This window comes from Phodopus roborovskii, unplaced genomic scaffold, assembly GCF_943737965.1.
Source record: "Phodopus roborovskii unplaced genomic scaffold, PHOROB, whole genome shotgun sequence".
Taxonomy (NCBI): domain Eukaryota; kingdom Metazoa; phylum Chordata; class Mammalia; order Rodentia; family Cricetidae; genus Phodopus; species Phodopus roborovskii.
The window spans coordinates 1,901,957-1,928,279 of NW_026126469.1; the positions used below are offsets into that span (position 1 = coordinate 1,901,957).

Below are 26,323 nucleotides of genomic sequence, written 5' to 3' on the forward strand. Positions count from 1 at the left end.
GCACACTTTTGCATTAACTAAATGATTTCTAATATTAGCAATGAGGAGCCAATGCCTCATATGGAGCAGGTAATACATTTTGTGTCATTTATCGCACACTGTTAGTCAAGAAAGAGATTATGTCTGATGTCACAACAGTAAATGACAGAACTGGGCTTTCCAGTCAGCCTTCTCTGACAAAGCCCTTTCTACTACAAGCTCCCTACTGTTCATATTCTTTTGAGGAATAGTAGCCCGATTGGGGGACAGTTAAAATTCTGCCATGGGCCTGCTAAGTCACAGATTCCATTTTAACACTATGTTCTGTACAAATTCTGTGACACTCTTAATTATCACATATTGGAGCTCTTTACACATTTCCACCCAGAAAACAAAACAAAACAAAGCACGAATCCAAACAAGCAATGTTGATGAGCCAAGAGCTATGTTTATTGTAAGCAATCCTTCGGCTGAGGTCAATTGTTTTTATATAGTGTTTGATAAATCATGAATTAGTTCTTTATGGTCTAAAAAAGCTGATAAATTTACATAAAATGTGATCTCTGGAAAAGTTTTACTTGTGACACCACTTTGGAAGTTTCTTAGGATTTTCTTTAGGTTTCTTGATAACTAGAAACTAGAAGTATCAGTATCTTGTCGGAATAACCATTTTCTTTCTGATCAGAAAACCAAAATCATGCATACTAAATACACACAACCCTAGTGGAAATAACAGCCAAGGCCCCAAAACCAATTTAAGGATGTCTTTATTTACATGATACAAATGTTTCATATTTAACAAGAATTGAAGGACTTAATTTTACAATGTTTTCAATTATCTGTCTTTATGATCAAATATACAGATGTTACACTATATATACACTATGTCCAAGTATTTTACATTCATACACTAGAAAATTGGGTGCTTATTTTTTCACATTAGAGTCAACTATATTATTCTGATACGCCCTTTCAAACTCAGCCAACAAGTCAAAAGAAAAATCAAGATAATATTTATTTTTTTAATAATAGTTAATTATCTCTTAAAAGATGAAATACCAGTTTGGTTCTACAGTGAATGATTATATGCTAATGGTACTTATGATATATTTGAGTTCCCATATACCATAATACACAACACAATTCTGTTATCACAATGGGCTCTATGGCCTGCTTGTTCCCAAAATTGTCTTTACTTTGCATTTAGTATTCACTTTTTAAAATATACTAAAATATGACTTAATATTTTATTAAGTTGACCACAATGAATTTTAGGACAAAGGATAACCTTCATGTGACTTTCAGTGATCTCTCCCAACAAATTAACCATCATGTAGAAGCCATGTGTTATTTTATCTTGAAATACAGAAAAGACACAGCATTTGGCCATGCCCTTAGCTTAGAAAGTTGAATTTTGAGCCAAAACTAGCAGAAGATCACTTACAGAATGAAAATTTTTTTTAAAGCTTAAAGGAAAAAATAAAGTAATAATATGATAGAGGCATCTATAATTTAGAGGCTAAGGTCAAAACCTGGGTACAAGGATTTTATCAACAAACAAGTACCTGGCTATCTTCTACTTGATTTCCTTTGCAGTTCAGTGTTTTCATATGTTGCTCTTCCCTGGACACCAGTAGTCCATTTAGTCATCTCCATTTATTCTGTGTTTTTTTCATTGCCAACCTCATTCCTCCCTATACACTTGTAACAAAAGCAACATTGTCTCTTTCTGTAACCTAGCAAGATTGAGGGGCATGGGTAAAGATGAATTATAACATTAAATACATGCTCATAGTTTTTGTTAAAATACTTAAATTAAAATTTACATAACATTTTGCTCCTTTGGTGAGAACTGAAGATTAAATTTCTACATTCATACATATGCATATAAAGTCACAGACAGGGCTTTTAGATAGATCTAGTGGTGTAATACTCTAAAAAAAAAATCTAGGGAACCTATAGTTTAAGTGTTATATGAAAAAAAGTAATTTGATTCTAATGAAACTAAGAATGAAGAAGTTACACTAAAAAATGAAAACACTAATATATTCCTCTTTTTCTAATTTTAGATTATAAATACCATTATCTTAGATCTAGTAAGATGAACATCATGTGACATAGGAAAGTAAAGTTCCCTTCTACTCTATATAAAGCAGAGATAATTGCCAAGTAAGACCTGTGCTTCCTAGGCATTTTTCTTTCTTTCTTTTTTTTTTTTAAACTTATTTATTATGTATACAATGCTCTGCCTCCATGTACGCCTTTATGCCAGAAGAGGGCACCAGATCTCATTATAAATGGTTGTGAGCCACCATGTGGTTGCTGGGAATTGAACTCAAGACCTCTAGAAGAGCAGCCAGTACTCTTAGCCACGGAGCCACCTCTCCAGCCCCAGCTTCCTAGACATTCATCTGCTCTTATTCATGATCATTTGCTATGACAACACACTGCAGAGAGCTCACGATTAACAATGCATTGCAGCCAAAATGTTCTGAACAACTTAAACTTGGGAGATAAACAAATGTCATCCGAAAATAACTGAAGGAGAGAAAGCACTTCTATCCCAACAAAGAGGAGAAAGAAAACAGAATCATGAATTCAAGAAGTAATTTTGGGAAAAGGTTTTAGAAGATAATAATGACTTTTTAATGACCCTGGAGTACAATGGAATTTACAGTTGTTTTTAAAACAGTTGTGACTGCAACAAATACTTAGTTTAGAAAATTCTGTAAGAAACATTTATAAGGTCAATTCTTATAATTTAAAAAAAAAATTGGTGTAAGTCACCCAGTGAAGATACCAGGGCAGTCTTTATGTTGAACTGAAGCCACAGAAAACCCAACAGAGCTGATAAAACAGCCCAGAAGAAACGAACTGTTTCACTACACATATCCTTTATAAAACTTAAACCCAGTTGATAGCATCTGCAGCCATGGAACAATGTGTCCCATTCCGTTCCTTGTGCTCAGCAATTTCAATCACCATATTGCTTCTAGGAAGTTGGTTCTCTATATGATGTGTCTGAGGGCCTTGAACTCACTCACACCTGGAGAGTTTTATTGCCTGGCATTATTATAAAAGAGGCTAGTGGCATTTTTCTTTATTGAGCTCCATGTAAAACTCAAGATAAAAATGTGTACCCCATCTCACATTTACAAAATGGTAGTCTTTCAACAAATGCAACATGTAAGTTGAAAATCTGAGTGCTTTGAATGAGTAACAGTTTTACCAAATAAATAGTTTCAAAGAAGGGCACTTTTCTTGAAGATGACTTTTGAAAGCACTGAATCAGAAAAAGCAACACATTAAGAAACATAGAGAACATTTATTTGAATAGGAAAACATCTGCTATTTTCAGGCTCAGTTTATCACAAAACCTAACTTATCTCCAAAAGAATAACTTCTTGGATTAGAGTTTATTTGAGTTAATTTTTTGAATATGTGCATATGTACAGAAATTTGAGTTTCATGCCAGGTGGCTTCCCTGGCACCTGTCTATCTCACTCACTGAGACAAGCTTCCTTGTTGTACCTATACTTGCTGTTTTGGCTGTCTGCTAGTAAATTTGCACCAATGTTTCCTGCCCCTGCCTCTGCTGTGCTGGATCATGCTTACCTTGCCTTTGTGTGGGTCTGGAGATCTGACTGAACTGATTCTCACCCTTGCATAGAAGTCTCCTTAGTCTCCTTAGCCACAGAGTTGAGTTTTTAATAAGTAATTAATATTATTCTATTGCTTTTCTTCTACTGAAAGTATTAGTGATTCTTTTGAGAGAGAGAGAGAGAGAGAGAGAGAGAGAGAGAGAGAGAGAGAGAGAGAGAGAGAGATGGGGACAGCCACTCACTAGGCTTGGCTGAGATTATGGGGAGGGCAGTGAAGATGGCTGGAATGGCCACAGATCCTCTCTGGCACTGACATCCCTTATTTAACGAACCATAAGAGCATGCTCACACCCTTTTATGAGTATTCCTTCAATAATCTAAGTTAAACAGCATTGAGTATCTATCCACATTACTTATAATCAAGAATTTACTGGTAGGCAAATATGTAGTCTTCATACTGATCAAATATTTTTTTAAATAATCTCACATAAATCTTTTAAGTGGGATATCCCATTCATTTATTCTATTCATATTTACAAAAGTAATCTTTATTCTGATAGTCACTCTAAAGTTTTACTGCTTCTCTTTTCTTGAGATATGAAAAGTAAAGTAACATGTCTAGCTATTGTTTAATTTTGTCAACAGGTACACTGTACACCTATCTCTTTTTTCTACCACCTAAATGCAGCATCAATATTGACAACTAGAAAAAAGAAACAATGTGCAATTTCTTTTTATTTGGCCCTCATTTAGTAGGGAATAAGAAGTTGCCTTTTTGTTTCTCCCATTAGGGGCTCTGAATAGATGGTTTAATGTTAATGATCATGTCTGGTATTTCATAGACAAAGTGAACCTAACCTAATTGGTTCCCTTGCTCTTTTGGAGTAGAAAAAAAAACAAGAGACTTTTATTTTTATTTTTTTTTTTAATGCAGCATGAGCTGTATAAATGTGTGGTGGTTTCAACTTCTGACTCTTAAAGATTGTGTGTAGTGGAGACATTCTGATGGATTCCTAATAAATAGTACAGTTAAAGTGGTAATGTTTAGAGTACAGGAAAGTGAGAAAAAACCCTCTGAGAAAGTATTGAAAGTTAAATTGTCAATTCAATCTGAGATTTTAGTCACAAACTAATGAAGAGCAGGTTTTATAATAGAGAGCCACAGTTCATCTGAGATTCCATGGGGGCAAAAAAAAGGGGAATTATTCTCTGCTTTCTTCAGCGCTTCACATGTCCTGTGAAGCTGCCGTGGTTGAGTGTGCAGTACTGACTTCAGTCTTTCCTAGCAAATGATTCCACGGAAATTCCCTCTGCTACCTATTCAGTGACTCCTCCTCCCAAGTAAGTTGGCACCAACAAAAGGAAAGCTCATACAGTTATCTTAAGTGTTCATTATATGTAGTTCTTAGTTAACCATTCATAATAATCTTATGGAAAGAAAAACATTAAACATTAAAAAATGTTTCCCACACATACCAGGTCTGTATACAGTTAGATGTCTTACACAGTTCAAGTTTTAGTAAAAATTTTTGTACATGCTGACATTAAATTACTATTGTAAAGTGTAAAATAATCCATACAATGTTTTTTTTAAATCTCAGTGACCAAAGTGCACTTAAATTGAGAATAATTAGAGTAGGTAAAATAATAATGTTTAGTTAACATTAACTAAACCCTCATCTTTTTTCTAAGTATTTATAGCACCTTCTAAGAGAGGCACTGTTTTAAACAGGTACAGAACAACAACAACAAAACCAATACTGCTGGAGTTCAAACAAATCCCACACCACACATATTACTGCTTTTTTTTTTTTAACTATAAAAATATCAATGCATTTGAATTCCAATCAGTTCAACATAAATTACCAAAAATTTTTCTTAAGTTTAGAACAGTGCTGAGTTCAGAGATAAAATAGGTTTTATATTGAAAAAAGGAACCAGAGTGAAAATGAAACTAAAGCTGAAAAGAAAAGCTCACATGTTCATACTTATTTTGAATACTACATACAATTTAGCTATTTCATTATTAGGAGTAAGCCTACAAAAACAAGTATTAAGTTAAAAAGTATAAACATCAGCAACCTATACTTTTTTGTGTTGTATAAGAACAGAAACCATGTAGCATGAGACTTACAATCTAGACAAGTTCATACAATACTCTAAACTGTCCCTGTACTTTTTTACCATAGATCTGTTTTGGTTACATGGAGGTATATCTTTCTCACTGTTACAAGTCCTACACATGAATAAGACATTGCAGGATTTCTTAACTGAAAGCCCATTATGACCAGGTAGTTGTGATACACTCAATTGACAATGGTTCCCCTGCTCCCACCCCAAGGTCAACGTACACAGTTAAGGAATAGCTTATCAAAAGTGTTCCAATTTCCACATTATTTCAGAACTTCAATAGAAGAATGGCTCTGCACATTAACTTTACTAAGAGTATACAAACATATTTAAAAAGTCCCCCAAAGATGAATTTATAAAATCATATTTCTCAATGTAAAGTGCTAAGAGATAAGGAAGGAGAGTTGGGATGTCTTGAGCTATTTGTCTTGAGATCCCCACTGGCAGCTGTTAGAGTTTAGCATTCTGACTTTTTCTTTGGTCCAGGGAGATTATTCAAGGTGTCTAGATGCTCACTTGGGCCATCTGGTGTCTCACCTGTGACAGCTAGAAGGATGATTTTCAGCCATTTCTGTTTCAGTTCCTCATTGTCTGCAGCAAAGCTGTGCACAGACTTGGACTGGGTCAGTTTGAAACTGTGTGGTAGATCTGCACTCTTTGGCATGTCGTCCACAATGTAGCCCAGGAGCGGTATGGTAGCCTGGGCTCTGACGTCCTAAATAATGGACATTGTACATATAAGACATATTACTGCAAAACTCTCTTCTGACTACTGTTCCCCAGATCCTCATTCTATGAACTCTCTTTGAACAAAGAGTTTGTGTCTATGGGGTCAATGATCAATTGCGACAGAATAAAAGAAATAAAGTAGAGCTGATGCCAGTGATGGAGGAAGCACTGCTGTACAGCCTGCTCCTGGGGGAGCTCACTCGGAGCCTTCTCCCCTTAGAGAAGAGAGGGGATGGAGATGACCAACAGCCTCTTAATGGTTAAATCAGCAGGCATTACTAAGAATTAACAATGATACTATCTTTAATGATCTATTCAAGTTACTCACGAATAGGAAAAACAGAAAAGTAGAATAAAATGTATACCCTAGCATTTTTAGGGGTTTTCTAAAAACAAAACAAACAAGCAAAAATATTAGTTCTTGATGTAGGATGAAGCTAAAATCTGGAAAATTTAATTCTTTATGTTTTTAAAGTGAATGAATGTATACTTAGTTTACATGTTATTCACTTTCAAAGCAAAGCAATCTATATACCAGGTTCTGGCTTGTGCTGGAAGATAAACTGGCATTAGAGTTTACTCCAACTTGATATTGAGTAATATTAACCCAAGATTTATGTAAACTCCCTCTTCCATCCACACTACTTTGTCTCCATCACAGTCAACAAATAAAACCACCACAAACGTCTCCGGGCTTCCTAATTATCTCTGCAAATGACTCGTCGCCTTTCTTTATTTCCCTGTTCATTTCCTGCTTACTCAAGCCTGTGTTCCTTGCTCAATTTACCTTTTCTTATGCTTACTAAATAAGAACAAGGATGAAAAGGGACTAATGACTTATCAAGTGAATAATAGACAACTATAAAAAGAACTACCAGTTTAAATCAGCAAAATTGATTCTATTTTTCATTATTCTAAAATTGATGGAACACAGTGATACTGCCTGAGCTCTTTTGTGTCCACATGCCTCCCTGTGTCCTCAAACATGTGTGGCTTACTTACCTGAGGAGCACCATACATGTACAGCACAAGGGGGTCTTGCTTTGGGATCACACACCATATTTTTTGCCATGGTTTTGACTTCTCCATGTACTGGAGAAAACTGCACACCTCACTATTTCCTGATACTTCTGCTGATTCAATCTAGAAAATACAGTGGAGAGAAAGAATAAATGTAATAAACCAGGGAAATATTTATAAAGTACAGTGTATTTACATAACATGTCTCGAGTTATCCTCTAAAAGGATATTATTTGCATTGATTAGTTTTTCTCTATCATAAGATGAAAACCTACTGAAGTCATCTTTAACTCTTTATATTACTAGATTCTGTGCTTAAATAGTCAATGTTTATTGACCATTTGCTATTCACTTTTTTTTTGTTTTGCTTGAGCTATGTATTATTCACACTAACACTGAGAAGTTGTGTTTTCATTGCTTTTTTGAAGTTCTGGAATTTTTTTATTTTAAAAATTTTATTCATTTTACATATCAACCACAGTTCCCCCTCCCTCCCTTCCTCCATCCTCTCATGGGGAGTCAATGAAGCCTGGCATATTGAGTTGAGGCAGAACCAAGTCCCTCCCCCTGCATCAAGGATGAGCAATGGACTCTAGAAAGCCAGTTCATGTACCAGGGATAAATCCTGCTCCCACTGCCAGGGATCCCACAAACAGATCAAGCCACTCAATTGTCACCCACGTCTACAGGATTCAGTCCTATGCAGTCTCCCTAAGCTCAGTGTTTTTAATCAGATTCCCCAAGAATACGAATTTAGAACTTGGCGTGCTAGAATTTGAGCTCAGTCATCCTGAATCAGTGCTCCAATAAGGCAAGAATATAAAGTAAAAAAGGCAAGCTGTGACCAACACCCTTTGTAGTCACAGGATTTTAATTAGAAACACCTCACTGGAGCAACTTTTGAAAAGCCACTTGCCTTGCTTACTAATATGTCAAACACTAGGTAAACGGGAGACAGAAATACTTAACTAAAATGCTTTACTAGAACTAAACTGTTTTGCTTCTATTCCTATGTAAAAACTTAGGGTAATGTTACTCAGTTTTGTCCACAGGACACAAAGATGTAAGAGAGAAGGGTGTGTGTATGCACAGGTAAATGTACTGTGGGGGTCTAACTTGTGCCAGCTAATATGTGCCCTGAATAGCAGTCAGCAAACTCCACTATAAAAGGTCAGAGTCCAAAACAAGGCCATAGCATAGGCACTTACACAAAGAAAGCTATACTCATAAAATTAAAAATACTTTTTCAGGTGTAGCCTCTTATATAGTATGGGGTTAGCAATAAAAATGTAAGTGTTGGGGAAATGTAACATTTTCTTTCCAGGCTCCTCAAACAACACACAACCAGGCATGGTGCTGTGTGCCTATATCTAGCACTTCGCAGGTAGAGGTTGAAAGGAGTAGAGGTTCAAGGTCACTCTTGGCTAAAGGCAAGGCCAGCTTTGGCTTTGTGAGACACTGTCTCAAAATAACAGCAACAAAAAACAACAAAGAAAAAATTTAAAGCCATTTGACTTTTTGATGGTATTTGTGGTGGTTTATCTTGACTGCCAACCTAAACAGACTAGAGCACAGGTCTCTGGGCAGGAATTTCCAGGAATGACTAAACTGAGAAGACACTTCTCCCATGGGAAGCAGCTCAGATAAGACAAGGCCAGAGGGAAGGAGCTGCTTGGCTGCCTTCCCTTCTTGATGGTGCTGCAGATGTCACTTTCTGCTGACTCTAGAATCTAGCTTCTTTGCTTCTAACATGAGCTGAGATCAGCAACTTTCCAGAACCATCCAGGCTTTTATGCTAGCCTGGGACTGTTGAGGTAGTGAACTGAATGCTATCAGGTTCTCTCAGTGTCTTCCATATACGGATGGCCCTTTTTGGACTACCCAACCTGTACTGTGTCATACATATTCATTTCACCCACTCTGTTCCTCTAGAGCAGTGGTTCTCAACCTGTAGACTGTGAACTCCTTGGTGATGAATAACTCTTTTACAGGGGTTGCCCAAGACTACCAGAAGACACAGATATTTGCAATATGATTCATAACAGTAGCAACATCACAGTTATGGAGTAGCAACAAAAATAACTTTATTGTTGGGGGGGGGTCACCACAACATGAGGAACTGTATTAAAGGGTTGCAGCATTAGGAAGGCCAAGAACCCTGCATTAGGGAACCCTGACCGAGAGTTCATAATCATTGATTTTCATGGATAATTGATGATTGGAAATAATCAAGGTGTGCCCGAGGTAGTTTAAGAAATACCAACCAAATGACAATCTGTAAGTCAGCTCCAGTCCACCACTGGTTTTTGTATATCTCATAAGCTAGTAATTTAACAGCTGGATGTTTATAACCAAAGTGATGATAGGAAACACTGAGTAAGATACCATCAACCCTCAAAAAGGTTAGTTCTTAGTAACAGATCCAGATCACAAAAATTCATATTTTGTAATTTTTTCTTCCTAAAACAAACAAACAAAACTGAACAATGGTGCAGCAATTTGAAAGGACAGAAAGAAGCTTACAGGGTTGGGGAGGTAGCTTAGCAGGTGAGGCTTGCCCTGAAAATGTGAGGACAGGAGTTCTAGACCCAGACATGGTGACCTGCTGATAATTCAAGTCATATCATACTGTGAGCTCTGGGTTTGTTTGAGCCTGCGTAAGTAAGGTGAGAGAGCAACTGAGCATAATTTCTGATGTCACCAGGGGCATACATATATGCACAAATCCACACCTCAAAAATGGGTGTCCACACACATGCAAGAACATGCAGACACACAAACACTATAGAAACATACAAAAGTAGAAAAAGAATTTACAAGTACACCGAGTTAAATACCTTAAATTTTGTCTATAAAATTTGTTTTCTCCCTTAAAATACCTCTGTAAATCCTGTTTTGTTCACAGAAAGCCTGACTACTGTTTGAGAATATACAGTTTAGTAGTTGGCATAGGGTAAGGGCTCATACATGTTGCATGCTCATCTTTTACTTCCAGACACTACACATTTTGTTTGATTACATGAACCAAACTAGCTGATCATTTCTCCCCGAGACAAGGTTTCCTAAAAAGCTAAGTATTTTTTTTAACTTTAATAGAAGCAACCTAAACTTTTTATTTAAAAAGAAAAAACAGTATCAGACTCACTGTACTTTGTCACACTAGTCAGTTATTTCTATTAAAGCCCTGAGGTTGTGGTCCTGGGATTCAATGAATAATGTCTTCCCATTCTTCTTGCCTATGAAAACTTCATCTTTATGTAATACAAGTAGTACCTATGTCCTAAGAGAATTTAGAATTATAATTTTAGCTTGTGGGCTTATAATTTAACCTCAAATGGACATTGAAGTGTAAGATCCTTTCACAGCTAACAAACGACTTGAATATTTTCTTGTAAATGCTCAGTACACAATTACTGATTTTTCAACATTATTAATAAACTTAAGTATATTTATGAATTTGGATGCAAGAATGTTAATCCTACTGCTAAGTGATTTTGGCCTTACTACCACAAGGGCCTCATTATACAAATTACCCTTATTTTGCCAACACATCTTTCAATGTAAATCCATTTCAGCACAACTACTTTAGTCTGAATTAATTCTGAAATATGAGTCAAACTTCCTGGAGATGGGCTTTGACAGTGATGCAGTCATGCAACTGCTGCCCCCGACTATTACATCACCACAAAGAACTGGTTATTTAACACAGCAAGCTGAAGCTGAAATAGTATTTTAGGTAATAAAACAGTATTTACCCAAATTTGAAAATCTTCATGCAGTTTTTTCAACATTAACATATTAAAAACTGAAAGCTTTCCACAAAGATAAAATGTACTCATCTGTGCATCTCATTTTCTATAATCAGGCAGGAGTCCAAGGCCAACAAAGCCAAGTAAAAGCATGCTCACTGTTAACTTGGGTGCTAACCAAAGAGGATAAGGAACACATTGTCTGTGCCCCTTATGGCCAGGACAGTGCCATCCAAAACAATGAAGAAGTGACTAAATTACCTCCAAAATCCCCTTTCTTTTCTTCTCTTCACTGTCTGTGAATCCACTTATTATTTGGTAACAGTCTTTACAGACTTTGTTCAACCTTCCGCCATCATACTCAAGTTGTGCTTTGTAGTCAGAACACTTCCAACAGACAACCTTTAATTTTAGAAAGGATGTTCAAAATGAATAATTACACTTAAGACAATTAGATTTAGGAAATATTTATATATTCATGGAAAAGTCAAACATAAAAGTTATATTTTCATTAGCCTAAGAAAATTCCAAAAGATGTTAAATATATTAAAGTATTTTAATAATTTTGTGATGGGATCTGAACATCACTTTGACTTCTAAAGGTCCCTTGCACTGGATAACTATCCATCCAACACTTCTCACATGAAACAGCACAGCCATCTAATAGCATTCAGGACATTTCCAATGACTATTCACCTACCTTCACAGATGCACTATATTGTGTCCTTCAATCTGCTTTTTAAGTGCAAGTTATTAGCATTCACATTTGGACTCTCATAGCCTGGCTGGCCCTCACCACATTTTCAGGCTCCATCCTAACATTTTACAAGAGTTTACTTTCCAAATAGTATCTAGAAGGCTCTCTTTCCATATATGAGGTTGATATGTTCCTCTTATATTTAAAAATTCTTCAGTTTAAAACCATGAATGATGATGCATGCTTTAAGTGCCAGCACACTAGAGGTAGAGGCAGGAGGATCTCTGTGAATTCAAAGCCAACCTGGTGTACATAGAGTAGCATTCTAAGTCAGTGAGGGCTAGACAGTAGATCTTGTCTAAAAAAAATTTTTAAAAAAACTTCAGTTTTTCCTTTGTTTCTGGTCAAAGAAAAATTATTAGTTATAGTCTATGGCATTCTGTGTGGTTGGCCTCTCTTCAATGACACTGGCTTCTTACATCCTCAGAGCACTATGCTCCCTTCCTCTTCCATCTCCTGCAGTCTTTTAAGTCTCAATTTCCCTTCTTCCTTCTGGAAGAAGATTCCTTCAGTGCAGAGCCCTACTCTTGTCACTGCCACTAGAGTGCCCTTTTGTTCACAGCACTGACTAGTTTTTAACTTAAGACTCGTATGAATATGTGTTCATTTCTTATACAACTGTACAGGAAGTTGTCATGGGAGACTGCTCACCACACACAATAGTAAAAGAATGTCAATGAGAAGATGACAATAATGCAAATGCACGTGAGTGAACACTGCACTGCAAATGATTTTCATTGTTATTCTTGCTTAGGAAGTTACATTTCCCTCACACTTATAGATAAAGTCTATTTTAAAAATTGCATGAACTTAACAAGTAAAAAATCTATGTAGATTCATGGCAGTTGAAATACACCCCTGAAATGGTCAAGGACTAATGGCGTGGCTCAGTGGTAGAATGCAGACTTTGTGTTCAAATCCTACCCAAACTTGATACCACAGTTTTCTAATAATTATAACAAATTTGCTTTGGAGGTTTAGGGTTAGACATACATGTATCTGTAAACTCAACTCAACTACTTTATATTCTTATCAGCGTATTTGATAATCTATATGCAAGCTTTTTAAATTTGTTAACCAAAGTTCAAGTATGCCAATATCAGAAATCATTTTAAACTCAGAGATCAATTGAAATAGTTTATTCTGAGATATATATTTGTTACTAATTTAACTTTGGTTACACTGCCTCAATATGTTTAATCTAAGTGTCAGGAAAAGAGATGTAAGAAATTTTAAGTATAAAGGAGAATAAGCTAAGAGTTATCTATCTAAATTACTATGTTTAACATACAAATAACAGGACATAACATGTTTTACTTAACATGTTATGCAATGCTCAACTTGGTTCATAAGGTCCCCTTCAAAGTTACTTATCTCCCCCACCTTGGTAATATCATTTTACACTTTTTCTTTCCCTTTTCCAAATGAAACTCAGTGCAGTGGTTGGCCAATCATGCTCTAATGTAACTTTATATAATTACATACATATACATATTTGTTTTTATATGTTAGCAATATATTAAGTTACAATCAGAAATACCTTTTGGATAAAATGTTTTACTTAGAAAAAAGTTAAGTTTATACTGCTACTACTGATAGATGACATAAAAACCATAGATGGAATGAATGTCCTTCCTAAGCATGCTCTTGCCTCTGTAAGACAGCTAGTTCTCTGGGAAGCTTTTTGCCATATTAGAACTAAATTATGGACACAAAGCAAATATAATTTTAATGGCTCAGTTTTTAAAATTAAAAATGGCTCTCTAAGGTACAAAGAATGAAACAGAACTATTCAATAAATAAACATATCAAAGGGAAAATAGTGAGTTGAAACTCTAATGTTATGTGAATGGTGAAACCCCACATTTAACAGGTAGAGAAAGTCCTTGAAGCCTGACTGACATAAGAGAGGGGAAACTAAGACTTAATCATCATACAGAATGTGTGAAAGAAGTTCCAACCAAACGCTGGCCTGCCATCATAGGAGAGCTACACCAAAGCAAAACAAACAAACAAAAAACCCCGTCAAAAATCCACTAGAAAGCACAATTAAAAAGCACAAGGTTTCATCCATTAAAAGTCCCTTCAGGTGCTGGCATTACTGAATGCATATTCTAAAACAAGAAATGTTTGAACAAAGTGAACTGTTAAGTAACAAAAGCTATCAAAGGGTATTTGGCAGATTTAGAAGAAAAAAAACAATTTAGAAATAAAAACTATTCAAAGAATAAATGAAAGCAAACAAGCTATGACTAAGGAGAATGAACAAAGGAGCAAAGCAGTGAGACACACCTTTTGTTTTTAGTATCTCGCCAGATCTTCATGTTGAGAGCTCTCCTTGAATACTCCTTATCTTTCTCATTATTTAAACCATTTCCCCTATACTTCACACAGGACACTTATTTTCGCTCTTGATGATCTGGTCTCCAGTTATCATTCTAGCCCCAGCTCTTGCCAGCCCCGCTTCTAGTGTTTACTCCAATGACATGTAATTCATGTCCAGTAATCATTTTGCCACACTTAGTATGCTGTCTGGCAGGTGGCCATACCACCAAGGGAAGTAGCTGGTACCACAGCACTAGGTTTGCTTACCCATTCTCATGTCAGAGACAAACAGAACTTATTCCATTCTGCCCAAGAGTCTCTGTTGATTATCTTAGCTTCACCCCTGTGAATACTGCTCTGTTCGACATATCCTAATAGGTCTCCTGCTTTCTCTCTGCTTCTTAAAGTTCTTCTTCTAGGCCCCCTGGAACTGTCATTCTAGGATCAAACTCTTCTTTACTTTCATGTAGAGGGTGATTCACTGCTAGCTCATCAATCACTTCTGAGGACTCCAGTGCTGAGAGCTGGATTTTTCAATCTTTGTCTCTTTTCTTGTTTTCAAAAGCCCATAACACTTTTGAGGCTTGCCAGTGGCTCTACCCACATCTCATACTCATGATTTATCTAACTCAGTCCTTCCTGAATTTAGAGCTAATGTGTTCTAACTTATAGGAAAGGGCTGGTTTGTAGAAAAGAAACTGAGATGAAATTATCCTTCCAAAGAGCTTAATTAGAACAGTTATAACAGCATGGCCATAGGCAGCCATGACAGACTCTGAAGTGGGAGAGCAGTGGGGGAGTTATAACACCATGTATAGCACAATGGGGGACAGCCTCCAATCCCAAATAACGAAAGAGTGTGTCTTGCTCTTACAGGTTTTCATCTTGGGTGATAGGATTAAGAATGGGTGAACAAGGGGAGAGGGTGTGTAAGTTCCATGCCATGTGATTTCATCCACATGCCAGAAGTTACAATACACTGATGAAAGTAAATTTAGAATTCAACACTGCCTTGCAGCTCCTAGGGAAAGGACTCAACTCCTGAGAATTGCAAGGTCATAGTTGCTCTCAGTAGTGTGGGGAGACAGAGTGTATGTGTATGTGTGTGTGTGGGGGTCTGTGATCTAACATGATAGAACATATTATTTCACTCCAGTGCCTGGTGTTTTTACATTCATGTGATACCTTATTGACTCAGGCTTTTTAGGTGTTTGCTGCTAGTGCCATTCTCAGGCAGTCTAATCCAGTCTTTAGTTCTTAGCTCTTCCTCTCACTCAACAATATGAATCACGAGACTTGAGTGCCAACTTCAAGCCCTTGTCTTCACTCGCCAACATGTCTCATATTTCTAACTTGCTCATAGCTGTCCATTTTCAGGCAGCTTTGAAGAACAGAGATCTTACTTTCTATGCTCTAGCTCTCCTGTTTTCAACATTTAGTCCCAACTTCCCTTATTTACCTAGGGCAGACACCTACAATTCTCCCTTGCTTTTTTCATTACACTTACTCTTCATGTTCTCTGTCTTCTCTTACCTGCATTACTAGATTCTGATATCTATCTATCTATCTATCTATCTATCTATCTATCTATCTATCTATCTATCTATCTATCTATCCAGCCAAACAAACAAACAAAAACCCAGATGTTTGGATTTCTAAATAGAAACTTTCAAAGGGTAATGGGTCCACAGGTCACTAGAAGGTTCACTTTCTCTGTTAAACTATTTGATACTTCATCTTCTTTCTTGACTCTCACACAGAAAACCTTGTCTCCTTTACTTTTAGCTAATCATTCTGTTCAATTCAATAAAAATATAACACGGACCTCAAACAGCCCCATTTCCCACTATTATCATATTCAAATAGTAAAACCCCACTCAGTTTGCATGTCTATACTTAGCAACCTGTCTTTCTGGCTTCTGTTAAAAGAGAGGGCTTTGCCCTACCCAGTAAAAGCTATAACTTTGACTTGTACTGTGGTTTTTATCTCTTGCCTTTTCAACCACATCCATTTCTTTGTTTATTATTGCCCTAAGTACATCTGTATCACATTGTTTTGTAAATTGTACAGGCTTTCCTAGCAACTTCAGGGTTGTGTTACTGCAGGGATGTAGATACAGTTCCTTGTGTGCAAAACATCTCTTGCTTCCCACTCTTGAATGAAGACATTCTCCCCATTTAGTCATCTAAGCAAATATCAGTCTCTCAGGGGCCTTCTTTTGTCTAATTAGATATGGTCAGAATTTGCTTTTTTATTCCACTCATACTAATTTGAGTTCTTATCTATTTCCTTCTTCATAATGTAATCTCCATGAAGCCAGGAATTTTTGTTTACCTTTTTTTTTTTTTTTTCCTGAGATGGGGTTTCTCTGTGGTTTTGGAGTCTGTCCTGCAACTAGCTCTGTAGACCAGGCTGGTCTCAAACTCACAGAGATCCACCTGCCTCTGCCTCCCGAGGCATGTTCCATCAGACAGTACAGTACTTTGCACATACCTGGTTCCAACACAGGCTTACTAAATGAGTGTTAATGGTTTATTTGTTTCCAGGCTGATGATTTTATTTCACCTGTATAGTTACCAGCAACTGTAACAACCAGGAACCATACTCACATGTCCACATGCCCGGCAGTGATGCCGCCTTCTTGTGAGCGCATTGAAGGGCTCTTTGCACTTCATGCACATCGTCACTTCGTTATCACGTATCCATCTTGGGGCTCTTTTTCCTAGCTCAGCAGTCTAAATGGGAAAGACAGGTTGCCTTTTAAATAGCCTGTTAACAATGTTGTTCAAGATCTGATAAAGGAAGTGGAACTTTCAAAGCACTGCAAGTCACTTACCACTGTATCCACCTAAGAGAGAATGGCATTATTTCTAAATCACCGATTCTGGTATTGCAAGGTAGAAGGTTTGTTAATAGAATGATTAGATAGTGCTTCAGAGAACACAGAGATAGAGGACTTTAAGTTAAGAACTTACAGACACGTCTAGGTGGATATCATTATCCTTTGCAATTGCAGTTCTGAAGGTTTCATGCCTTTGATGAAAAGCATCAATACTCTCTTGAAGGGCCTAAAATATAAATTAAATTAAAAACATATGACAATATCACATACACACATATATAACTGTAAAGAGAATCATCTCTTAATTTAAATGAACTTGCTCTTAAATATATATTTAAAAAACCTAAATATGTGTATATTTCTTTTTAAAAATTTGTTCTATGAGTGTTTTTCCTGATGTATTTTGTACCACAAGTATGCCTAGTATTCACAGAGGTGAGAAGAGGGCATTGAATCTTTGGAACTGGAGTTAGGGATGGTTGTGAGCCACCATGTAAGTCCTGGGAACTAAATCCGGTTTCTGCAAGAGTAACAAGTGCTCTTAACCACTGAGCCATCTCTCCAGGTTCAAGTGTATACATTTCTTATGCACAGAGGTCCAAAAAATAAAAATGAAAGAGTTACCTTGATCCATTCTTCTTTGTCATGTTCAGAACTAAAAGAAAAGCAAAGCAAAAATGAGTGAAGAGAACAGTAAGAATTACATCTTGTGAATGAAGGTAAGATTTACTGTTACTCTGGATTCCTAGAAAACACAGGAGTGTTTGGAAATAAAGAGACTCTAGTGCCTCTTAATACAGGATCAGACTGCTGTCTACTTTCGTACCCATTCATTTTGATAGAAAACCATAACATTAACAACCACTGTCTAGTTGTACCCACATGATTCTGTATGCTTGACATACTGGATATTCAAAGATAATTACCTCTACCTCAGCTCAGACCAAACGGGTGATCCTCTAACTGTTCCTGACTTCGACTCCAATGCTCCTCAGATTCCCTCAGACTGCTATGCTCTCCTCATTATGGCTAGAGACTAATCCTTAGACTGACTACTGAAGGCTCTGCTCCTGTCTTTTATAACTCTCTAATACTGGGATTAAAGGCATGAGCTCTGTTACTTCTTTAGATTGATTCAATCTAGTGTAGCCCTGGGTTGCCTTGAACTCAGAGAGATCCATCAGCCTTTGTCTCCCAAGTCCTGGGATTTAAGGTGTGTGCCACCATTGCTTGATCTCTGTAGCTTAAGCATTCAAAAGTAGAGGATACAGATCAAATAAGCAAAACATATGAAACATTTTAGAAAGCATAGGAAAAGAATATGCATGAAACAGGATACACTATCAAAAGACCAAGTCTTTGAATTATAGGCACAGACGAGGAAAGGTAATCCAAAATCAAGGGCATAGACCAGATCTTTAAAAAGAACATAGATGAAAATGTTCCTTAAATACGAAAAGTATACTTATACAAGTACAAGAAACACACGGAACCATAACTAGACAATACAAGAAAAGAAACTCCCCACAATGTACCATATTTAAAACACCAAATAAACAGAATGGAAAAAAAAAAAAAAAAAAAAAAAAAAAAGAAAGCTTCAAGAGAAAAACACACAACTCACATATAAAGGAAACACCATCAGAATAACAGCTGATTTCCCAGTGGAAACCCCCGAAGACCAGAAAAGCCTGAAAGCAACATTACAGTAGGCACCAAAATAATTCAGATAAGGAAACGGTTTATAAACATGAATTCCATTACGTTAGGAAATATGAAGGAAATGAATGCGTTTCTTGATTCATCAAATACCAAAGTTAAGCCAAGGAGAAATAAAAAACTAAACAAACCCATAACAAAATAAGAAATTGAAACATTAATATAATAATGCTAATAATATAATGTTGATGATGGTAATTGTAATAACCGCCTTCCAACTAAAACCAAAGCCCAGGCCCAGATAGATTTACAGCAGTATTCTATGAGATTTTCAGAGAACTACAAGTAATGTATGTATGTATGTATATATATGAACTTGAAGGATCACTTTGAAACTTCCAGAATTACTCTAAAAACAAAAACAAAAGAAAGTAAAAAACCAAATAAAGGCAAATCAAAAAACCAAAACTACAGATCAATAATACTAATAAACATAGATGCAAATAAACTCAATATAGGCATATGACAAGATGAACATCCACCATAATCAGGTTCAATATACACAAGTCAAAATGTAATGAATAGGTGAAAATCACATGATCATCTCAGAGGCAGAAAAAGCATTTGAGAAAACCCAGGGGAAAAAAAATCCCAGTAAAAGTAGACTGAGTAGGACTGAATTGAGGGAACCCCCCTCAATATAATAAAGACTACATATGACAAATCCACAGCCAATATTATCCTAACTGGAGAAAAACTTGAAGAAATCCCATTAAATTCTGGAATGAGATAGGACTGTCCACTACCACAGGTCTTTTCAATGTGTTACTGGAAGGACTAGCTGGAACAAAAGACAAGAGATGAAAATCTAAGAGATACAAATAGAAAAAGAAGTCAATTTCCCCCTATTTTCAGATGTACAGCATTATGCATAAGAGATCCCAAAAATTCCACCAGAAGTCTATCAATGACCTCAAAAAAGTGGCAGGACACAAAATTAAGTTATAAGAATCACTAGCCTTGCTACATACCAACCACAAACTATAACAAACATATTGAGAAAGATATCACACTCCCCCCCATTCATAATAGCATTGAATTAACAACAAATGCAAAAAAAATCAACCAAACAAAAAATAAGCAACCCACCAAACTATGAATAAGGAGCGAGAAAAATCTTTACAATGAAAACTTTAAAGCTCTCAGAAAAGTGACTGAGGAACACACTGGAAGATGTAAAGTCTTATGTTCATGGATTGTAGAAGCAATATTGTGAAATGACCATCTCACCAAAAGCAATTTACAGATTCAATGCAACCCCAATAAAAATACCTACAATATTCTTCACAGAAATAGAAACTAAATCCTTACATTAATATGAAAGCACAAAAGACTTGTTTCCAAGTCAATCATGAGTAAAATGAACAATGCTGGAGGAGTCACTATTCCAGAGTTCTAGATAAATTACAGAACTATAGCAATAAAACCACCATGGTACTGGTATAAAAACAGACATACAGATCAATATAACACAAGAGACATTCCAAATGAATGTAAATAATTACAGCTATCTCATGCTTGTTAAAGATGCCAAAAAATACATATTTAAGAAGAGAAGCATCTACAACAAATAGTACTGGGAAAATTGGATGTCCACATGCAGAAGAATGAAATCAGAACTGTATCAATCACCTTTAAATGGATCAGAAACCTAAATGTTAACTCTGAAACACTAAAACTTCAAGAAGAAAACATAGGCAGTGCCCTATAATATGTAAGAATATGCAGTGGTTCTAACCTATAGGTTACAACCCGTTTAGGGGTTGCATACTAGATATCCTGCATATCAGATATTTACATTACAATTCATAACAGTAGCAAAATTACAGCTATGAAGCAGCAACAAAATAATTTTATGGCCGGGGGTTACATAACATGAGGAATTGTATTCAAGGGTTGCAAAACTAGGAAGCTGAGAACTTTTGAGGTACAGGAAAGGACTGTTGGTATAGGTCTCCATCTGCTCAGGATTTAAGGCCAACAGTTGATAAATAAGATCTCATTAAACTAAAATGCTTCTTCACTGCTAAGAAAACAACTGTATGAAGAGAAAGTCAAGAGAGTAGGAGAGAATTTCTGCTAAGTGTACATCTAAGTTAATATTTAAAATATTCCAAGAATTTAAAAAAAGAATAAGAAAACAAATAACCCAATTAAAAAATGGGTATGGATCTGAATATAATTCTTGAAAGAAAAGACAAAATAGGCTAATAAATGTCTTAAAAAGTGTTGAATATCTTTAGCAATTAGGGGAATGCAAATTAAAACAAATGCAATTTCATCTTACCCTAGTTGCAATGGAAAAAAATAAAAAAAAAAAACAACTGACAACAAATACTTTCGAGGATGCAGGGAAAGGAGAATTCTCATCCACTGCTGATGTGAATGCAAACTGGTTCATCCACTCTGGAAATTAGTTTGAAGACTTCTCAGAAGGCTAAACGTAGATATACCATAAGGCCTGGCCATGCCACTCCTTGGCATTGTTCAAAAGACTCTATTCTATACCACAGATAGTTACTGAGTCATGTTCACTGCTGTTGTTTTCACAATAGCTAGAAAATGGAAACCCTAAATGTTCTCCACTGATGAATGGATAACAAAAATGTGGTACATATACAAATGAAAAACCTGCAGGTAAATAGATGGAGTTAGAAACTAGGAACTCAGACCCAGAAAGACCAACATCACATATCCTCTTGTTTATGGAACCTCGTTCTGGATCATCAGATGTGAGTATATAATCTGATGTATCTACAGAAACCAGGAAAATTAAAAGGGATGATGGGGTGGGAGTAATGGGACACAGATATATAAAGGGGAAGTGGAAAAAATAGGAAGGAGCTTTAACTGGTGAGTGGGGAAGAGAAGGTAATACAGAGAAAGATGGAAAGAAGAGGAATAAATAACATCAAGTATGTTTGAAAGGACCCGAGGTAACATTATTTTATAATTTTACAAAAACATTTATGTGTATGTATATATGTATATGTATGTATATTCATATACACATAGATCTGAATTATACAAGGGGGTTAATCTTACCAAGAGCTACACACTATCTAATGAAAACCCAATGCAAGGCATTGAAATTTTTCTGTTAACTTGTTGCTTGGAGGAATACAAGGGTCTCCAAAACAACATGAGCCACTCTTATTGGCTTTGGTCGTCTTCTAGAACTGGAAAGTACTAATGCTGAAGATACCATATTTTGAACACAGGACTTTGTAGGAACTGAGATAGATGGGACCTGGAAACTTCTCTATGAAGACTAGCTCTCATAGTATCTGAAGGTGCTATGCCAAGCTGCCAAAAGTGGGGAATTTCAGCATGGAGTAAAATAATGGACTGAAGCTATGGGAGGTAGCATAGGGAGCAGTCTCTGTGGTGATTATTGTTTATGATCTAATAAAGCACTGGGGATCAATGCAATGCTAGCCATAGCCACAGAGTCAGACAGTGGTGATACATACCTTTACATCACCAGCTACACCAGTTAGCCACAGAAGCTGGGCCGTGGTGACACACACCTTTAATCCCAGGACTCAGGAGACAGAATGAGTTCAAGGCCACCCTGGGCTACATGAGAGTGAATCAGTCTAAAAAACAAACAGCTCATACAAAGGAGATCTTAGAACTTGGGGTCCCATGCCTTTAATCCCAGCTCTAGAAAGGCATATAAGATTGGAGTGAGGTATTCAGTATTCAGTGTCAGAGATTTATTCTCTAGCCACGCTGAGGACAGGGCAGCCCTTTCAGCCTGAGGTAGAGGTTAAGAGCTAGTGGCCATCTGCTTTGCTTTTCTGATCTTCATCTTGAACCCCAATATGTGTCTCTTGGTTTTCATTATTCATATTACATCTTTTCCTACAGGTCTCAAGACTGAACTGCAGCAGCCTAAAGTGCTCTGCTGCTCTGCAGTCACCTGACTGATGTCTACTATATACATACCTCTGTCCTAAGCAATACAGGGATCAGTGAAAAACAGGTTGTGTGTCTCAATGAACCCCAATATCTACTTAGAGCTAGCTAGTCACATTTCCAGAGGTTTGGGACAAACAACAAGGACAAACCCTTTGGGTCACTTATGGCTCCTGATATTTTTAGCTGTGGTGTGAGTGGCTCTCTTACCTGGCCTGCAGCTCCAGAGTTCGTTCTTTCCCAGACACCTGGAAAGTGTGTGGATATTCTTCATTGTGAGTCTCCACAATTTTCATACCATCAATGCCAACTCTGGTTCGAACAGTGAATTTTGAGCCCACCAAGCTGAATCTGGGCACACAATATAGCAACATGTTGTTGAACTACAAAGAGACAGAATACAAATTAATAAACAGGAAGATAAAGAAAGTAAAAGTCTGACTAATGTAACTCTGGACAGAAATACCACTGAATTTATTATTAGACTATATGACTTTTCTCTCTTTCTCTCCATTGTCTTGCTATGTAACCAGGATAGGTCTTGAATTTCCAATCTTGTCTTAGACTCCAAGTGCTGGGGATATAGGCATATATTACCACACTTAGATGTTTTCTTAGAATTCAATTAAATATTCATTGAACAAATACATAATAAATGACTAAAGAGTGAATTATGAGACAACTTCAAATATTTGCAGGTCACACACACACACACACACACACACACACACACACACACACACACACACACACAGAGCAACCTGTTAGAAAAGATGTGCCTACTATGCAATATGGGCATGACTGATATGGGAGTAACCAAATGCTTTCTGATTAGATTTGAATTCTATAAGGAAAATGTGTCAAACGACAACAACAACAACAAAAACAACCCATGTGGTACTAACTACTGTTGTGTTATTAAATGGACATATTGTCAAGCTGCTTTGTAGTTATTTATGTTTATATACATAAACAAGGCTACTTCCAGCCCTAATCAGAGAAGCTTATCTTTGCAGTGACTGCAGAGATTCATGCCTATTCAAGGTGCTGAAAATAGTTGACTGTTGAGAGGTCAACTCTAAATAGACACTTGCATCCATCTCCTACTTCAAGGCTCAGGGAATATCACAACAGAGGAAGAAAAGAATTAGAAAAAGCCAAAAAGACAGAAAAGTACCATGAAACTCTGTCTTCTTGACACAGTCTGCTACACTCATGAACACATAAAAGCTGTGGATATCTGTATAAGATGTGAACAAAGAAAATACCTGCTAAAAGTTTCATCATCCCTGGGGAAAGAAGTCATTTCCTTTAGCTATATAATATTCTACACTCAATGTATAACTGCTTACTCATACTCTAAGCAATACTAATTAAAATCATCAGGCCACAAAAAAGAAAATGAGAGGGAGGGAGGGAGGAAAAGAGGGAAGGAGGGAGGCAGGGAGGAAGGGAGGGAGGGAGAGAAAGAGAGATATTAGGAAGGAGAGGTCAGTTTAATAGGAGCAGTTAAGAGAGAGTTATAGGCATTGAATATGATCAAAATATAGTATGTGCATGAAATAGTATTAAAAGATTCTTTAAAAAAACAAAACAAACAAACAAAAAAAACAAACAATCCCAGAAACCACCTTCTTTGTCCCTCAGCTGCCTTTCTGCATTCTATATTAGTGACTTGGGAGGCAAGAGGGAAAGACAGCACAAGCAGTTTTTTCAGTCTTTTCTAGTCCATATATTTGATGCTTTTACATTTTCACACCTTACTGACACTAAAGGGATCACTCAGTCCACAGCACTAAATGTGAACACACTTCCCATTTAGTCAACCATTTAGTCAATTATGGCACAGGCAATTTTCAAGTACTGTTTATTTACCTGAGCTACCAGCCCTATCCTTATCAAAACCTGAAGGCTAGGTATTAAACAGTGACCCTGATGCTTCAGATCCCATTGAAATTGCTCAAAGCCTTCCCCTTGGTCCTTCTTGTTTCCTTTGTGAACCACAAGGCTCTTGCTCACTTTTGGTGCTTGTTCTCTCTGCCTCTTCACCAATTCTAGGAGCTTCTCCATTGCTCCTCTCCATGGCACTTGGCTCCTCCTCTTGGGATCAGTGTTTTCAATGGCAATCATGTTTCACCTGAACAATAATGAAACCTACATTTTGTAATGGACTTCTGAATAGAACTTGGAATGCTGGTATGATTATTGTATGCTTTGGTTTCCTATTTTGCTATGTATAAAACTATAACTTAGGAAAAACATAGAATTTCTACTTAGTAAAAATGAGTTTTTACAGTAAATTTGGATAAAATCTAAAATTATTGAGTAACTGACCCAGAAAAATATCTCCCATACTGCAATAGATACTTTTATCTTGGAGGTAGCTAGTAACTATCTAACTGGACTCAAGACCCCTCAACAGGAGAAAATTCATACCTGGGATTGTGAACCTAACCAACTACCTGTAGATGGAGACACTAGAAGACTACCATTTTCTTAAACAATCTAATTTCTAAATGCATACAAAACAATTAGCTTTATACCCACAGATAAATGTAGCTCTTGCTCCTCATCAAAGAAATTAATATTTTTCCCCAACAGATAGAGTCTATTACAGAGGTCCACAACTGTTCCAGATACAGAGAATAAGGCCTGTGGGGTGCTCAACTCCAAAGGATACATTTGTAACATCATTCCTACACCCAAGGCTCAGAGGACATCATGGAACAGATGCAGGAAAGTGTAAGAGGCAAAGGACCAGGACACCTACTACTAGATATTGTCTCTCTAGGGAAGCTACACCTATGAAATGTCAACAATATGATTACTCAAACAAGACTTGCATAATAACATCAGTTGACATGCCAATGTGGATGGAAGAACTAGTGACAATCAATAGACAATAGAGAATCAGTTTTCTTCAGGGACAAGCTCCCTTATGGGGTTATCCAATCCCAAGAAGTGGAATTGTGCCCACATGTGCACCATGGGTACAGTCACATACTAAAGCCTTGTCTTTAGTATGCATTATTACAGTTGATTAGCTTATGTGTAAGGGAAATGCCCGTTACAGTTCTTAATATACTGCCACAGACAATCTCACCAGTGTTGATTACACAGGAAGGATGTAATTATTCTGGAAGCAAGTGAGCTTGTCACTTCTCCAAGACATGTACATGCATTTTAGTGAACTGCTGATATGCAAACAGCTGACGCTATTGGACTTACTAAGAAGAGATAGCGCTCTTGTGCTGATGTGTTCCGAGCTGCTAGTTTGAGGATTTGTCCTTCTTTTATTAGTTCATTTGAGGGATTTACAATATCTTCTTCTTCTCCCAACATCTCATAAATCTCCAAGAGTTTCTTCAGGTTCTCCTGGGAAATTAAAATAAAATACAGCAAGATCAACTATAAGAACGTAATTTAAATTTAACTAAAATCTACAAAATTGAATAAACATTGACAGTAAGCCTACATTTTCTTTCAAAATGCATCAATAAAATGAATCCTAAGGAAAGGGGGATGAATTACTGACTGGTTGGTAAACAC

At 36.6% G+C, this 26,323-nt stretch overlaps 1 protein-coding gene across 4 annotated transcripts in view; it reads right to left on the minus strand.

Annotated features, from left to right (window-relative positions):
• Positions 1–728: 728 nt before the first annotated feature.
• Fgd4 (FYVE, RhoGEF and PH domain containing 4) overlaps positions 729–26,323 on the minus strand; it is a 204,045-nt gene continuing 178,450 nt past the window's right edge. For all 4 annotated transcript variants that reach the window (XM_051190982.1, XM_051190983.1, XM_051190984.1 and 1 more), the window contains exons 10-17: positions 26,003–26,149; positions 22,985–23,157; positions 17,759–17,789; positions 17,268–17,360; positions 16,902–17,027; positions 11,471–11,611; positions 7,443–7,583; positions 729–6,426 (exon numbers count right to left, since the gene is read on the minus strand). In XM_051190982.1, coding sequence (XP_051046939.1) covers positions 6,169–6,426; positions 7,443–7,583; positions 11,471–11,611; positions 16,902–17,027; positions 17,268–17,360; positions 17,759–17,789; positions 22,985–23,157; positions 26,003–26,149 — 1,110 coding nt within the window. In that variant the 3' untranslated portion in view covers positions 729–6,168. The remainder of the gene's footprint in view (positions 6,427–7,442; positions 7,584–11,470; positions 11,612–16,901; positions 17,028–17,267; positions 17,361–17,758; positions 17,790–22,984; positions 23,158–26,002; positions 26,150–26,323) is intronic.